The sequence below is a fragment of the Rana temporaria genome, chromosome 3 (genome assembly GCF_905171775.1).
Source record: "Rana temporaria chromosome 3, aRanTem1.1, whole genome shotgun sequence".
NCBI classification, from domain to species: domain Eukaryota; kingdom Metazoa; phylum Chordata; class Amphibia; order Anura; family Ranidae; genus Rana; species Rana temporaria.
The window spans coordinates 183,349,345-183,367,669 of NC_053491.1; the positions used below are offsets into that span (position 1 = coordinate 183,349,345).

Sequence of the window (18,325 nt, forward strand, 5' to 3'; positions counted from 1 at the left end):
CTTCAGTGAAGCACACCGTATGATTGAACCAAGATTGCACAAATATTTTCAGTGAGTGTTTTGAGGAAATTTAGTTTTGCTTTTTATTATTGTTTTTTTTTCTGATGTGTCATTCAGGTCAATCAACAGCATGCATGTTTTCATCTACTGCAAATTATAGGAAATACAGAACCATTAATGCTCTATTATAGTTTTAAATATAGGACACGTCACATTAAATTATCAACAAGAAGAACTATATGTGGGGATAGTATACCCCACAATGATGGAGAGTATTATATTCCACAAGATAAAAGTGTATACATTAGATACAGAAGTGGATATTTTATCCTTATCCCTGGTATATCTAAGATGTTACTCCTCTTGAAAACAGCTCAGGAATAAAGTTCAGTAACAGCCTATGCTAGCCAAGATTAACTGCTGTTCTTTATGTATGACTATTAGGTAATACATCCATCCTAGATTGAAACTGACTTTGTGAAATGCCAGGGCAGAAAAGACTGATCTCAATCAACAGTAAGTTATAATCTTTAAAAAGAATACATGGAACAAATTCACTGGCTCCTAGAGGTAATACACAAGTTGCTAGTTCAACACTTAAGAGCAACTTGAAATATTTGGGTTTACACATTTATTAAACATGAAATACAACTTTCTGTTACAGTACCAGTAGGTATAATATTTAGAGACCAATAGAACATATTGTTTAAATCACATTTCACGTGCACCAAAACAAAAGGTTTTCAAAGTCTTAAGCCCTGTACACACGATCGGATATCTGATGAAATCTAATCCGATGAAGCCGACTTTCGACTTTCATCAGTCTTGCCTACACACCATCGGTTAAAAATCCGATCATGTCCAACGCGGTGACATAAAACACTACGTCCATCGGTCCGTTTTCATCAGACAAACCGATTGTGTGTACAGGGCTTTACAGTTTTTTTTTCTTTTTTAGAAATCAGCCACAGCCCGAGTAGAAAAGCCCATCCCCTGCAAGCATTCTTCAGAGAAGGATCCCTGCTCTGGAGAAACAGTTGTCTCTCAGCAGGGGTCCAACATGTTCCTTACTGGGTCAATGCTAGCTGACCCCAATCAGGAAAGCTCATGCTACCTGTTGATTGGAGGTCTAGCTCTGACCCAGTGGTGGCATGTTGGACCTCTGCAGAAAAAACACTGCTTCTACAGAATAAGCAGTGGCCCTTGCAACATGCTGGCAGGGGACTGACTTTTTTTCTATAAATAATAAACTATAGGACTTCAAACAACTTTTGTTTAAAGGCACCTAAAATGTAATTACAGTAGAACCTCAGATTGCATTAACGAGCGTTTTGCAATACGAGCACTGTATTTTAAAAAATCCTAACTCGGTTTGCGAGTGTTGTCTCGCAAAAACGAGCAGGATTCAGGCCAAAGTGCAGTACCGCATTTGGCCTGAGGTGGGGGGGCGCCAGAGCCGATCGGCGCCATTTGAAAATGCACGGAAAGGCCTGAGGACAGCTCAGCTGACCTCGGCAAACCTCGGAAAGGCTAAGGAACGGAGTCTTTCTGAGGTCTGCTGAGGTCAGCCGTGGTGTCCTCTGGCCTTTCCGGCAATTTCGGAGGCTCTTCGGCGCTAATCACCTATGGCTGCATGCGGTGGGAAAAGGGTATGTATAGATGAGTGTGATTTTTAATATTATTTTCTTTCAATATTTGACATGTAGAAAGATATTTTGCATTTACTTAACCACTTGCCAAATCGCCATCATTGTGCGTCGAGCGCATACACAGCAATCTATATGTGCAGCTCATGATACATTGTGGTCACTGGGAAGAATTACCCCTTTATAGGTAGCTAAAAAGATCAATAATGTCAGTGGGAAGATATCTCTAAAAATATTTGTGAAAAAGTAAAGTATCCCCACTACATATGACATATCTTATAACAAGGGATTAGACCATTGTGATATGCATGTACATTGTATTATGTTTGGAGTGATTGGGTGCAGAAAAATATGTCTCTAAAAATCTGACAAAATTATGGGAAAAAATGTGTATATTTTACTACATTTAATGGGGTGCATTTACTAAATGTAATGGGATTGATTTACTAAAGATAGACTGAGCACTTTGCAAGTTGCTCTAGATCTTAGTAAATGAGGGAAAGTGCTGCTGACTTCCATCTTTCAATTATGTGCATGCAAAAATGCTGTTTTTTTTCCTTGGATGTGATTGGGTATTCTATGAAAAGTGAAGCTTTACCTCATGTACTAAGTTCTGAAGCAACTTGCAAATTGCACAGTCTATTTGTCTTAAAATATGACTTTTACAATTTTTGTTAGATAAAGTAAGGAAGGATTAAAACCCTTGTCAGTTGCCATGCACATTGATAAATACTATAAATAGTATATCCCGGATTTATAAAATATTATTAGCAGTAGAGGAGCCGAAGGTCCTGCCATATGTTAAAAAATGTGAGAAAGAATTGGGGACACAGGGAAACTAGCAATATTTTTGTAAATTTTTAAATTGGTACATTGCTCTGTGGTAGGCACAAAGACTGCCAAAATGAATCATAAATGTTTGACATTGTATCATATAACCCTAGATAAAACATGTAAATATCAACCGGGAAAATCCCTGGAGTGTTGGCAAGGGTGCAAGGTAGTAGGAACAATGGCCTATATTTGGTGGGACTGTCCAAAAATAAAAAAATAATTGGAAGGAGGTCTTACAACTTATAAAAGAGATTACCAATAGAGTAATACCTGAAGAACTGTGGATGTGTTTGTTCCACGGGGTGGAAGGTTCAATAAAGCAATATAGGGAATCAGTAATCCCCCACGATGAATGCCGCTAAAAGCTTGATACCCAAAAAGTGGCAAGAAATTGAAAATAAGGGACTGGATAAATAGAGTAGAAGAGACATATAATATGGAGTATTTGAGGTATAGTGGGGAGGGAGGAAGAAATGGAGGGGTTAGCAAATAAATGGGAAAACTTGAAGATGTTCAAAAAGACGTGGAGATACGTAGAAGCAATAAGCTGGTTGGTTTGGGGGGAACCGGTTGAAACGGAGTAGCAATAAGATAAAGTTCTTTTTTTTTTTATTTCACAAATTCTTTATTGGGTGAATAACAGTGTACCATACATAGTACATAATACAATAAGAAGGCAATTTGACAATAAGATAATTTTGGCATAGTTAAAATACAACCATTCAGTTATGACATGGAATAGCTTTGGAAATCGAGCATAAATAGCAGATCCGTCACCTTAAGTTGTGTTTTCTCATTTTTTCTAACTGAATCAAAAAAAAGAAGAAATATATGTATGCGCATGTAAGTGCATATTCTTACCGGTGTATGGGAAGGGGTAGGAAGGAGGGGAAAGGGAAGAAAAGAAAAAAAAAAAAAAAAAAAATGTAATAATTCTCCAAGACATTTTAGCCATAGTGACATATGTAGATGAAGGAAAGATTATATATACACTGAAATCTAAGGTGTTTTCCTGTCTTTAGACCACTTTCATGTAATAACCTGCTGATAGTTTTGGGATACCTTAAATGCAGTCCAGTTAGACCAGATCGCTGAGAATTGTATAATTCTCTCTTGGGAAATGCTGATGATTTCTTCAACTCTTTCTATGTTATTAATTCTCCTAAACCATTCCACTTTCGTTGGTACATGGGGGGAACGCCAGTGACAGGGAATGCACTGTCGCGCCGCGTTGATCATGATCATGGAGAGGGATTTCAGGTATTGTTTCTTAGGGATAGAGTTATAGTGCAGTAGGTATTGAAGCGGCGTAAAGCTCAGGTTCTCTGATGTGACCTGTTCAACAGTTTCGTGTACCGACATCCAGAAAGATTGAATTAAAGGGCATGACCACCAAATATGTAGCATCGAGCCTTCCTCGCGTTTACATCTCCAGCATCTATCAGATACCTGAGGTGAAATTTTGTGTAGGGTAGAAGGGGTTCTATACCATCTGGTTATGATCTTATAACAACTCTCTTGTGTGGCCACATTGAGTGATCCTTTTTGGGCGTACAGATATATTTTTTCCCAGTCGTCGGTGGACAGAGTGGTGTCTAAATCTCTCTCCCAAGCCTTGCATGATGAACTGGAGAAGTCGTTGGAGTCCTCAAATAGGGAATTGTAAAGGGATGAGATAATGTGTCTTTGAGGAGTTTTTTTGGTGCATAGTTTCTCTAACATTGTCAAGGGTCTTGTCCAATGGTGAATATTATCTCTCTTGGTTAAAAAGTGCTTGATTTGGATGTAATTCCAGTGTGATAAGATACAGGGCTTGATGTTCTTGAGTAGGTCATCTCTAGATACTAACTTGTCGTTCTTAAAGAAGTGTTTAGATAGGACATTGCTGTGAGGCCACTCATGCGTCGGGAACGATTTCTCCAGTCCAGGAGGAAAGTCTGGATTGTTTAAAAGTGGTGTTAGAGGGCTTAGCCACGGGGAAGGATTTATGCTCTTGAAGGTGTATCGAAAGATCTCTAGGGTGGGGCCTATAATGGGATGTGTTTTGATATACTTTGAGTGATACTTGGGATTAATCCAAGGTAGATATTTTAAATCGTGAGGGGATTGGGATTGCTCAAGGTTCACCCAATCTTTCACCCTATAATGTAGGTTCCAGTCCACAATTCTTGTTAGTAGGGCATCCTGATGGTATTTTCTTAGGTCAGGTAGAGCTATGCCTCCCCCATTTCTGGGCAGATTCAATCTGGAAAACCTAATTCTTGGGGGCCTGCCTCTCCAGATAAAGGAGGAACAAGCTTTACGGAAGGTATTGAAAAATGAAAGGGGGATTTTGATAGGCAATGTTTGCATGATGTAGAGGAACCGCGGTAGGATAGTCATTTTGATTAGTGAGAATTCCATCTCCTCAGATCCTCTTGTGTTTCCTTCATTGCTGGGATGTAATTGAGATGGAAGAGGTCTTTCAGATCAGAAGAGATTTCAATTCCCAAATACTTGATGCTTCGTTTTGCCCAGTTAAATGTAAAGTTTTTTTTACAAAGGTCTATTACACTGGAAGGTATTGAGATGTTGAGGGCATTAGATTTGGAATGGTTTATTTTTAGATTAGATAATAAATGGAAATGTTCCAGGTCTTTAAGAAGGTTAGGCAAGGTTATGTGAGGTTCTGAAAGGAAGAGGAGCAGGTCGTCTGCAAAAGCTGCCAATTTGTATGTAGTATTCTGGATCTTAATTCCTTTGATATCTTCATTTGATCTGATTTTATTTAATAGGGGTTCGAGTGTTAAAACAAATAATAGGGGGGAAAGGGGGCATCCCTGTCTGGTTCCATTGCGCAGATTGAAGGCGCCCAACAGATGGCCAATAAAGTTCTAAGCGAGAGGTAGAGTATGGGTTGTGGGTAGGGGGGTGGGGAAGGGAAGGGTGCAGGGTGGGGGGAGGGGAGGGGGATTGGAATGGCAACTGTATTAATGTAATATTTAAAGTAGCATTTTGTACAACAATGGGTGTGTGTTGGCATTTTGATAAAACAAATATAAACAAATAATAATAAAAAAAAAACCCTGTCAGTTTTTTTTGCCACCTGTGTCCCCATTGGAAGATGTCCCCTCTATTACTTTACTGGGGGCAACCCAAAATTTTGGATTTCCATTCACTTTCAATGATAATGATAAACAGGGCAAATACAGAGGGGGAATCTCCCTAATGGAGACACAGACAGTAATAAATGGGTGTTGTAATCCACCTCCACTCTATCCAAAAGTTAAAAAGAAATTCCTTTTATTCTTCCAAGTTATTCTTTAAGTAAATCAACCCCCAATAATTTTCATATTTCAATATTTCGTTTTTTTGCATTAATGCTGAAAGAACTGATCTAAAAAAACAGAAACTATTCAAAATTGCCTATTATATTTGTTACCTTCCTTAAATACCACGTGCCTGGACCACTACTAAATTACTGTATGCATTTAATTATTTATTTCCTTCTGTGAATTTACTTTAACCCCTTTTCATGAGGTATTTTTTAGCGCGTTTTGCAGAAAAATACCTCAAAACGGTATAGTGAGTTGACAGTTTCAGGATTGCATTCAATATTTAGGCAAAATGTGTCCCGACATCTACATACCACATGCAAGTTGCTTTTGAGAATGGAGCCTATTGACATGTTTAACCATAGTAGTGATAGATTTGAATGTTATTACTTTTTGGAAGAGTGTTAGAAGATTGCATTTATGTATTTCTAAGTATAATGTATGGGGTTGATAAAGTAGAGATGGTTCATGTATCAAAGAGAATATGCATTTTGAAAAAAATGTATGCTTACTGAGCTTAGTATATAAGGTAAATCTATGTTCACATTAAATATCCAAGATGAATAAAATAAAACATTTGTACATGCTTGGATGACTGAAGCGAATGCAGCTTCAACATATTTACGAGGCGACGTAAGGGCTCACTTTGCTAAGTAAACAGTCTAGATTGCTTTGATAAGTCAACCTCTATATGGCAGAGCTATTACCTTGGCTTGGGCGCATTATATAGATTGCAGGTATAAAGCAAAATGTTGCCAAATACCAACAAAACTCAAAAAATATATACAGTATGTGTTGAATCTAAAGTAACTAATGTATATAAAGCATTTATTTTGTTACCATGTGGATGAAAAAGGGGTTAATCTAATAAAGGCCTGTTGGGTTTAAAACATCTTTACAGAGAAGAATCTTCTAGTAAGAGAGAAGAATAAAAGAATTATTGGGATGCTAAATTACCTGAGGGGGTCAGAAAGACTTTAGCACGCAGTAAAGGCTAAAGCCTGTAGGGATATCTATCTTACTGAGTGATTATTGAGCCTGGATCTTTTATTGTCTCTGTTTGTGAACTAGAGCTGTCAGCATAAGACTGAGCATGCTGTTGAAATGAAAACGGCCTAGAGAAAAACAAATGGTATGTACGTTAAAAAGATATTTAGGAGACGACAGAACATAATGAAGAATTACTGAGTGAGTAGTGACAGTTTCTGTGGCACAAGCAGACTTTGGAATGATAATTCCTTCAGAATTATAAATAGAGTGCAAACATAAATAAATAATAAAAAAACAAAAACATGTGCAATGTCCTTCAACAATGAATAACAACACAGGTATGTGTGAGCTGTGTTGTTTAAGTTAAAAAAACAATTCCATTCATAACAACTTTAATATTGTAGTTGACCCAACCCAAGTTAAAAATAATTGGCATTTCAAATGTTTTTTTTTCAGAGATTTGAAACTGGCAGAGCAGTCCAAGGGCCCAAAAACTAGACATGTGCACACTGAAATATTTTGTTTTGGAATTTCGTTTTCATCCGAAAAATACATTTATTTAGTTACTCCCGAAATTTGTTTTTATTTATTTTGTTTAGTTAAAAAAGGCATTTGTCCGAAAATCCGAATTAATTAAGGTTGAATCTGTCATTAAAGGCTTATGGTGTCTGTCGAATGTTCTAAGAAAATTTGACGGAGCAGCTAAACTGTACCACGATGCAATCGTTTCTATTTCCGGTCGAATGTTCCGCCAACAAGATAGAATTCTAATGTTGTATGACACTAGTAATAATTATATTTATAAATTATTATTACTAGTCAACCAACATTCAAATTCTTCTATAGCCTATGGGCCGAGCATTTGAAATGTACAATCTGCTTGTCGAATCTTCTTAGAACTTTCTACAGACACCATAATCCTTCAATGACAGATTCGACGTTTGTATGTTTTTCGCTGCTTCGTCGAATCTTCGTCGTTCATGTCGAACAGTCTACCCCAACACTGTCTCTATAATGTCAAATCTTTTCTCTCTCTGTCGATTCTTTCCTCTCTATGTACAATAATCTTGGACTAATAGAGTTAAGGTTAGGCACATTCGACCACAGGTTCGATAGACACAGATTGCTATTGTCAGTGTCATGTCGAATCTCCTATCTATATCGAACTGTTGTAGCAACGAAAATGAAAATAAAGCATTTTTTTATGTCGGATCTTTCAGTTTTCGGATTCTGCACGTTTGTTTTCGTTTTTTAAAATGATAACAAAAATACCCGAAGTTCGGACGAAAATGCATTCGGATAAAAACGAATGCACATGTCTACCAAAAACAGAGTTTGGGTGTATTTTCCGGCGTATAAGATGACCTTTTAGCCTTAATTATACTGCCAGAGAGCGGGGGTCGTCTTATACACCGGGTACAGATGAATTCCGGGTGCAGATACCGCTGCCAGATCTGAAGCCCGCCGGGTGCTCGGTAATAATGTTGTATACAGTATGCGCCGCTCAGCCAATCCAAGCAGGCGATGCACTCTGCTGAAAACAGAGCTTGTTAAGCCTGCTCGGATTGGAGCGGCACGGGCTGATGATGTCACAGCCTCTGCCAATCCGAGCAGGCTTTGCTTTTATCAACAGAGTAATAAAATGCATTGCCTGCCGTGATTGGCTCAGTGGTGCACACTGTATTCTGCAGTGTTACTATTGCCTGGCACTACTGTACTGTACCAGTAATGTACTTTTGATAAGACTGCAACTGTTTAAAGCAGATTTAAGAAGGTTATAAAGACCTGGAGTGGGTTTCTTGGAACAGTAACAAAAACATCTTTATACTGTAATAACAAAGGTAATTTATTTAAAAGCCCCATCAAAAGTTTACCAGTAAGTAATAAGAAATAAATTACAGTGTTTTAATCAAATCTGATGTTAAGTCTGATGTTTTTTTTTTTTTATGTTTCTGATTTTTTTTTATGTTTCTGATGTGTTTTTTTTCTTGTGTTTCTGATGATTTTTTTTATTTTTCTAAAGTGTTTTTTTTAAATGGTGTTGCTTCAGAAGAGGGTAGTCTTATACGGCGTGTATAGCCCAAAACCTAAGTTTTCACTGGAAAAATAGGGGGTCGCCCTATACGCCGGCAAATACAGTAAATGTGCACAATATTACATACCCTTGATCTTATTTCTTCAGATGTAGTCTAATTTATTCAGTGCAGCTGATTCACTAAAGGCAAATAGGCTGTTCACTTTGCCAGGGAAGTTGCACTTTGCAAAATAATTTTCCCCAGAGATTAGTGAATGAGGTGAAATGTTACTTTGTGAAGAATACTCAATCACGTGCATTGAAAATAAAAGAAACATAATTTTTGCTTGTATATGATTAAATGTAGAGCTACACCTCATTTGCTAATCTCTGGGGAAAATTTCCTTGCAAAGTGCAAGTTTCCTTGCAAAGTGGACAGTCCAACCCAATGAATGACTGACTCCATACCATATGTGTTGCTATCACAGGATGTCCAGTATATTGGGTTTTTGTAATGCATATTGCATTTTATGTATAGACACCCTGTGATTGTAGCCTGCGCTCTTGTTATTTAGCTATATCTTTGATGTATCCATCCATTGAACCATAGTTGACCTAGAAGGATATTAAAACTACATAGATGCCAACAGTTTGTAAACCAGGGGATATATGTTGTATGTTTTATAAAGCAAATATGTATCTCCTTATAAAAGCTGTCTGATTCTTGGACAAGGCAGGCTTTGTTGGGTTCATATAAGCCAGTGGTTCTCAACCTGGGGGTCGAATGATGATTTGCCAGGGGTCACCAAATCCTGGGCTGTTCCTGAAGCCCGCACCGCTCTCCCAGCCTTTTTGCGGCCGCCCAGCAGGACTGTCCCTGGAGCCTGTGACTGCCCACTCAGGCTTTTTGCAGTTAATGGCATGGCAGGGCTGGGGGCAGAGAGTCAGCAGACTGGTGAGGAATGTGAAGTGGGAGGGGCTGGAGGAGACCCTTTCTTCTGACTTCAACATAAGTGTCACTGCTGGGAGACACCACAGAGTTGGAGACACAGTGAGTAACACTACCTGGGATTATATTTGCCATTAAAAGTCCCCAGTACAGTTCTCAGATCAGCACATGACCTTGATCAAGAGCACCTAAGTTGGCTGATCAAAACTCCCCTCCAGCACTGCCACTCATCCCTGCCCCCCCCACCAAGGTGTAAGAGAAGGAATAAAAATAGAGAATACATCAGATGATTACACTTTCTCCGGAATCTCTGTATTCCTGTAAAGACTTTTGAACCCTTGTGCAGCTGATGACTGTAAACCCCCATTCTCCTCCCACCCCCAAATCGTGTATGTGCAGTTACAGCATCTGATCTTAAAAACAAAAAAAATAGAGAACACATGGAAGTGAGAGGAAAAGAAGGGGAGGAACAAAGAAAAAGGGAGAGAGAAAGAACAAGAAAGATGGCTAGAGAGAGGGATGGGGAAAAAAAAACAATATATTAGGATAGAGAGATAAAATGGAAAGAAAGGAGAACAAAGAGAAAGAGTGATACATCCTAAAATGTACCATAAGGGGTTTTAATACTGTGCGAGTGGAAGGGACTCAGGGAGCTCTAAATGGCTGTAAGTTAGGGGCGCAAATAACTTGCCTTGCCTTGGGTGCTGACAACCCACGCTACGAAAATTATTTTACTGTTAGGGGTCTCCACAACTTGGGAAATGTTATCAAGGGGTCACGGCACTAGAGAGGTTGAGAACCACTGATATAAGCCCATGTGTACTATGTAAAAAAAAATAAAAAATACACACAGAACACATACATACAGTATTATTATAAACTTTGTTAATGTTTGGCAAAAAAAATATATGACTTATCCACAGTTCTTGTCTATATGCATAAAAAAAAGGGCACATGTCCTTATATTATAAGTCAATATATTAGACACCCAGGAGAGTATCTATAATACTATACTAGACCACCTACATCCTACGTCAGTGTCTATGATTCCTACATTTTGGGTATGATTCACTAGGATGCACTATCACTTGCTTGCTAACATAACATATCAAGCTTCACCCAAGAGACAAAAACAGATGCCACACAGTACAAAAACACTGAAATGCATTTATTTTAGTAAATATAAACTGCTAAATACCTTTTCTCTTAAGCAGTATACAAAGAAGCAATCCTGTGACTTCTATCAGTGTGTGGTTAAAGCTTGTATGAGGAGTTTTCATTCTACTCTGACTGTCCTATGAAGCTGCAGGTGCCCCGACCCTCTGTCTGGACAGTGCTGATTGGCCCTGTGCTGATCATGTGCATCCTCCCAAGAAAAAAAAACTCTCAAGCAGCACACACCAAACTGAGCATATGTAGAGTGACTCCAAAGGCTTTGTACTGTTAGGAGAGGGATTCAGGACAGTAATAGAAGGGGAGGTCAAAGAAGACAGTATGAAACAGCCTTTTTACACAATGCCCTTGGGTTCCACAGTGAGTAGAACAATCATGTCTGCATATACAGACTGATTTTACTGTTGTGGGTTTAATAATACTTTAAGTCTATGGATATTTATATATATATATATATATATATATATATATATATATATATATATATATATATATATATATATATATATATTATATATATACATGTGTATATGTGTATATATACACACATATATATATATATATATATATATATATATATATATATATATATATATATATATATATAAGGATGGTGCTTAGAATGAATAAAAGTGTCATTTGTGCTTGTGGCTGTTATGTTCATTGAAAACTTTACTACTCTGCTCCCTAGATACCCAGATACCCCTGTATCTGTGATCTTTCAGTGCACTTTATGAATAGAGATGGACCTTTTACTCACCCGCCAATCCTCTATTCATAGCAGGAAGCAACAATACAGCTTTTATGAATGCAGCAATGGGTTGGAAAGGGTGAGCATAGTCAGCCCTTTTACATAGTACCTATGACAGGTCTAGCTACTCACATTAACTCCAGCAACTTCAGATGATCACAGCTGTGGGGGTAGCTTGGGGGAGGGGGTGTGAGGACTGAATATTTTAATGAACATAACAGCTACCAGAACACAGGACATACAAATCTTAGCCGCAATAAAGGATGGCAATGCTGTATATGCCCGATGTATTAAAATATTTGTTTTCAAAAGCCTTGATTGAATGTTCATTACATTGGAACAAGCAACAAGATCACTTTCTGTCCTAACAGTTTTTAAAGATGTCATGTTACAATTTCTTTTTGGGTCAATAAGATCTAACTCTGGCAGCACGTATAGCTACATCATATATACCTGATACCTTACTGATTTTCCTTATCAGTGTGAAATATTATTTACTTTATTTAAAAAATGTTATCCAAAGTTTAGATTTAGAGAAAAATCACAAGGTGCACAAGTTATCACAATTGGTCCATCCTACAATCACTGTTGCTTGTGTTTTTATTGTCTTCCTACATGCCATTCTTTGTCACTGCAATGCAAGCTATTACTTTATACACACTAGTAAAAGGCTGCTGAAAATAGTTATTAGAAATTTAAACTTTAAAAGTTCAAAAATTTTCAAGTAAAATGTACTTTCAAACTGGATGGAGTAGCACCTATACCTGTGTTTCCTACATTACACTATGATTAATAATCTCAAAGTGTGATTGCTAGTGCTTAAAGTAGTTTTTTATTGCAATTGTGCCTGAATAAAGGCAGTTTTTACTTACAAATTGGATAAAATAGTAATTGGCAGCCATTTGCGCTGAAACATAGGAGGACAGATTGAGATTAAAAGGCACTTGCACAATTTGCACTGACAGATGGGATGTGATTTCATTGTATGTTTTAAGAGGCTGAAAACAGCTCATCCAATCAGATGATGAGCTCTTGGGCATTGCCTGGTTAGAAAATTATTATTTAATTAACTTTACAATGTGTATAATGCCTAATATTATTTATAACCTATGCTGCCCGGAAAACAGATCTAAATAATCAAAATAACCTTTAAGTGGGTTTGAAATATTGCAGCATGTACTTTATTGTAATATATTTCTTTAACATATTTAAACGGTATTTCATAGTTGCAGTTGCTTTAGTGAAAATATTCCAGTCTAATCTACTGCATGCAGTGATTTGTGTGGCTGCTTTTTATATGACTTGTTATTCTTGTCATTATTTATGGTAAATTCGAACTTTCCGAAGTCTATTACATACTTCAAACAACTTTAGTCATATATGCAGCTTTCTAGAACAGAAAACGATCCTTGTACATCACCTGCCTAGATTGCATACGTAGATAGGGCATTAACTTACAAGGTTGGCTAGCAACAGGAAACAACGTTGTAAACCACTAAAATTCTCATAGGTGAAAACATCGGAAGGCATTTTCAAACGGACTATAGTCCTAGGCCTCGTACACACGACCGAGTTTCTCGGCAAAAACCAGCAAGAAACTTGCTGGGATTTTTTTTTTGCCGAGGAAACTGGTCGCGTGTACATTTTTCAACAAGGAAACTGTCGAGGATCCCGTCGAGCCAAAAAGAGAGCAGGTCTTCTTTTTCCTCGACGGGAATGGAGAAACTTGCTTTGTCGAGTTCCTCGACAGCCTAACAAGGAACTCGACGAGGAAAACGATGTGTTTCGCCAGTCGAGTTCCTCGGTCACGTGTACGAGGCTTCATTCATGTTATTCAGTCATCTGAACACCTACAATGTTTCAGGACCTCATAGAGTTTAATCCTTGCTTTTTAAATTAACTGCATACTTAAGGGTGGAGGCCAAATGATTCACCAAGAATGATGGTCAGGGGTAAATCTGACTTCAAATGACCCATGACCGTAAATGAATCACATACCATTTATCATCCATTCATTTTCAACAGAAACACAAATGTTTGCCTAGCACATTCATTTAAATTCATGTTAAAAAATATATTTGTGTGATAATACATACAGTTTACAGATTATGCCTTTACATGCAGATTACAGTAATGTTTGATACAGTCACATTGTTTAATTTATCAGGCTAACTAACTGTGGCTTCCCTTACTCTGTTATATATAATTTGATAACAGTGACCCTGTTTCTATACTTCACTTTATAAATAAAAGCATCTTCATGTAAATTTACCTTTAAGGCTGTGAGCAGGGCTTGAGGGAAAAATGTTAATGTAAGTGGTATGCTCTGTCAGCTTAGAAGTTTCCACACACAGATTTGATTTACAGTGGTACAGCATACATAAATAATGATATAGTAACATCTGTGGTTTGATCAATAAAAAGCAAGGGATCATTTTACGATGATCAGATTCCAAATCCCTGAATAAAAGCTAACACCTTTGTGGTGGGGGTGCAGTTAATATGCAATTTAAAGGAGAACTCCAGTTGGGGTATATTATCCATAAACATCTTCTGTATAGGGATGTATGCAACTATTGTTTGTGAGCTGCATAGTTAGCTACTACTTTATCTGGAACCTCTATTTGCATGGTCATGGCGCAATCAAAAAAACATTTTCTATTTACTATACATATCTATGACTTGTAGTTTTTGTTTAATCAGAAGTTATCCTTTAATAGGTATTCTGTACTCAATAGCCATTCAAACGACTGGGCTTATACAATTGTGCAAAGAGCAAAATGCATAGGGAAGCAACTAAAAACATCCATCAAGAATTTGGGCCAATTCATATTCATGCGTTGGTGCGATAAAGTGCCAGAAATGATACATGCGCCATTTTATGGTGTGTTAGGTACCTTTTTAAATGAATAAGCTGCCTTAATGCAAAGCATGTTAACGTGCAGCATAACACCTGGTATGAGTAAAGTGGACTGTAATCTGATAGCTTGCTATAGGCAACATAACTTTGTACATCATCAGATTTCATTGCACAGCTTAAAGCCTAAGTATAGCTAAAAAAAAACAAAAAAACATCAGAACAAGGGATATAACTTACAGTCAGTAGGATTCATCCCTTGTAGCATTGCCCCCTTTTTATGTGAACTTCTATTCTGTCCATGCCCCCACAACCCCCACCGCTGTGATTCTCTGGTGCAGTTGGGGTTAATATAACTAATGGGCTGTCACAAGCTCTCATTAACAAAGCATGACTATGCCTGCCTTTCCTTCTCAGCTCTGCCATTCATAGAAGCCATTCTATAGCTTGTATGAATGCAACCGAATCTAATAATGGATGGGGCAGACTTATCAATCATCTGCCCATCTTCCATTTTTAGTTCCTGTTTCATTCATGAACATTTATCAAAGAAGTTGAATCAGCACAAGATACACATTCTACTGACTGGATGTTGTCCCTTGTGCTGATTGTTCTGTTACATACATAGTTACACAGTTGGTAAGGTTGAGAAAAGACTATCAATTCAACCTCTGTGGGTGTATGATTGTGTATGTGTTTCCCATAATGCATCTCTGTAAGATGCCCATCTAAGAGTCTTTTTTAACCCTCTCTGCCGGCACCACTAATTGTGGAATGGAGTTTCACATCTTTATTGCTCTAACAGTAAAGAACCCCTTGCACAGTTTGTGATTAAACAACTTATTGTCCAACTTCATTGAATAGCCAGGTGTATTCTAAAGTGATCTGAGATTGAATATTTCCCCCTATATTAGGATCACTATTTAGATATTTGTATATGGCAATCATATCTCCTCTTACGCGTCTATTTTCCAGGGAGAATACATTTAATGGACCAGATCCACGAAGAAGTTACGTTGGCGTATCTATTGATACGCCGCGTAACTTCTAGGATGCTCCGGCGTATCTTTGTTTTGTATCCACAAAACAAGATACGCCTGAAGCTGGGCTAGATCCGACTGACGTACGTCTTAGTACGCCGTCGGATCTAAGGTGCATATCTACGCTGGCTGCTAGGTGGCGCTTCCGTTGATTTCCGCGTTGAGTATGCAAATTAGATAGATACGCCAATCCACAAACGTACGTCCGCCCGGCGCATTTTTTTACGTCGTTTACGTAAGGCTTTTTTCGGCGTAACGTTCTATGAGGCGTACGCAATGTTAAGTATGGACGTCGGGCCAGCGTAGAATTTTCCGTTGTGTACGTCGTTTGCGTAAAACGTTCGCGAATAGGGCTTTGCGTAAATTACGTTCACGTCGAAAGCATTGACTATTTGCGATGTGATTTCGAGCATGCGCACTGGTATACCCCCACGGACGGCGCATGCGCCATTCAAAAAATACGTCATTTACGTGGGGTCAAGTAGAATTTACATAAAACACGCCCACATCTTTATCATTTGAATTCTGCGCCCTTACGCCGGCAGATTTACGCTACGCCGCCGTAACTTTAGAGGCAAGTGCTTTGTGAATACAGCACTTGCCTCTCAAAGTTGCGGCGACGTAGCGTTACTACGATACACTACGCCCATTTAAGGTTACGCCGATCTACGTGGATCTGGCCCAATGTATGTAGTCATTCCTTGTAACTGAGGTTCTCCAGTTTTCAGTTAAAAGTTAGCTTCTATCAGTTTTCTTTGCACTCTCTCTAGTTCCAGCACATCCCTCCTGAGGACTGGAGACCAGAACTGGATGGCATACTCAAGGTACAGTCGATCCAGAGTCTTGCAAACTGGTAGGATTATAGCTTTATCACTTAAGTAAATACCCCTTTTAATGCATGCCAATAGCCATCTAGCTTTGCTTGCTGCAGCTTGGCATTGCATGCTACTGCTGTGCCTGTGATCTACTAGGACTCCCAGATCCTTTTCCACCCTATTTTCCCCCAGAGGTTCTTCCCATAGCATGTAACTTGCATTCACATTTATAGTTACCTAGTACATTACTTTACATTTATACATTTTAAACCTCAATTGCCATGTAGTTACCCACCCTTTATTTTATTGAAGTCTTCCTAAAAGGTTGCTATATCCTGTTGTGGGATTATTACCCTAGTTAGCTTTGTATTGTCAGCATAACGACCTAAATTTAGATATGGATTTTCTTAATCATTATCCAACAGTTTTATTATACCCTCTGTGACTGTCCCCCCCAGTCTATAGCTCTTCCTCTGAAAAAGTATTGTGGACAGTACTCAATTGTTTTTCTTTTTAGCAAACACCAAGATCAAACTATTTATTTCCACCTTTATATCATGTATGTTCAAGTTGAACGGGACAAAGCCTAGGGGTACCCCACTTACAACTTCTTTTTTTTTAGCTACACTTGGGCTTTCATTGAAAAAGCTAATGTTGTGTATGCAGTATAGTATTCTAATGCCACGTACACACGATCGGTTCATCCGATGAAAACGGACTGATGGATTTTTTCATCATATATCCGATGAAGCTGACTTTCATCAGTCTCGCCTACACACCATCAGTTAAAAATCCGTTCGTGTCAAAATGCGGTGACGTAAAACACTACGACGTGCTGAGAAAAATAAAGTTCAATGCTTCCGAGCATGCGTCGACTTGATTCTGAGCATGCGTGGATTTTTAACCGATGGACTTGCCCACATACGATCGTTTTTTTCTATCGGTTTTTTAACCATCAGATAATTTTAAAACAGGTTCTAATTTTTTTCACAGATGAGAAAAAAACCATGGGGCCCACACAAGATCGGTTTGTCCGATGAAAACGGTCCATCAGACCGTTTTTATCAGACGAAACAATCGTGTGTACGCGGCATTAGTGAAAGCATGGCTTATTCAAGAGCAGAGCTTGGGTTCATCTAGTGCATCTTGGAAACAGAGCCAATTCAAGCCTAATCTACTATGCATTTTCAGCAAGAACAGGCAAACTCAGCAGTGCTAGTGAAGATTTCTACATTTGTACCTGACAGCTGGCAGCTTGGGGAATAAACACACATAAATTTATTTTTACAGATATAGATGAAATTTAATACATAACAAGGTTATGTCCTATGACTATATTGCTGAGTGAATTTCATATGTAATGGTTAATGACTTGGAGAGCAACTAAAGGTCTATAACCGTTTTACTTACATATCACAATAGGTTTTAGTTACATTTAAAGAATACATTTTTTCATCTGCAACAGTCAGTATAATGAAATTTTACAAAGTATATAGACTTTTTTGTGTTGGTTAGCTTGAAAGAGGAAACTTCTAGGCTTATTTACAAAATCAAAGACAAACATGCATACATGACAATAAGTAATTGTTCACGGTTCTGACCCCTATAATGTGACATATCATTGATTCTTTGATGACATTGATATTGTTTCACATTATCATTAATTTTCATATTTCTGTTCATTTTACAATCCAGTCCATATAGAAACAAAGATTAAATACCTTAAAGGTGAACTGTTCATTGAAAACAGGGTTGAGAGTCTTCCTGTGAACCTTAGTTTCAAATTTCTTCTTTTTATCTGGCAGAAGAAACAACTTCACATAAGGATCAGATGTACCCCCCATATCTAAAGCGGGCAGCTCAGCAGCTTGAATTATTCCAACCATCAGCTAAAAATAAAACAAAAAAGAAAGATCAGATTCAGTTATGTCATATATAGCAA

The 18,325-nt window shown here is 38.0% G+C and overlaps 1 protein-coding gene and 1 non-coding gene across 6 annotated transcripts in view; one reads left to right on the forward strand and one right to left on the reverse strand.

Annotated features, from left to right (window-relative positions):
• The window catches only part of SYT1 (synaptotagmin 1), a 738,111-nt gene that overhangs the window by 158,094 nt on the left and 561,692 nt on the right, over positions 1-18,325 (reverse strand). For all 5 annotated transcript variants that reach the window (XM_040343936.1, XM_040343935.1, XM_040343939.1 and 2 more), the window contains one exon: positions 18,105-18,272. In XM_040343936.1, the coding sequence (XP_040199870.1) occupies positions 18,105-18,272 (168 nt within the window). The remainder of the gene's footprint in view (positions 1-18,104; positions 18,273-18,325) is intronic.
• LOC120934189 lies at positions 10,035-10,116 on the forward strand. The gene has a single exon (XR_005748335.1). It is a non-coding gene; the product is annotated as a small nucleolar RNA MBII-202 (small nucleolar RNA).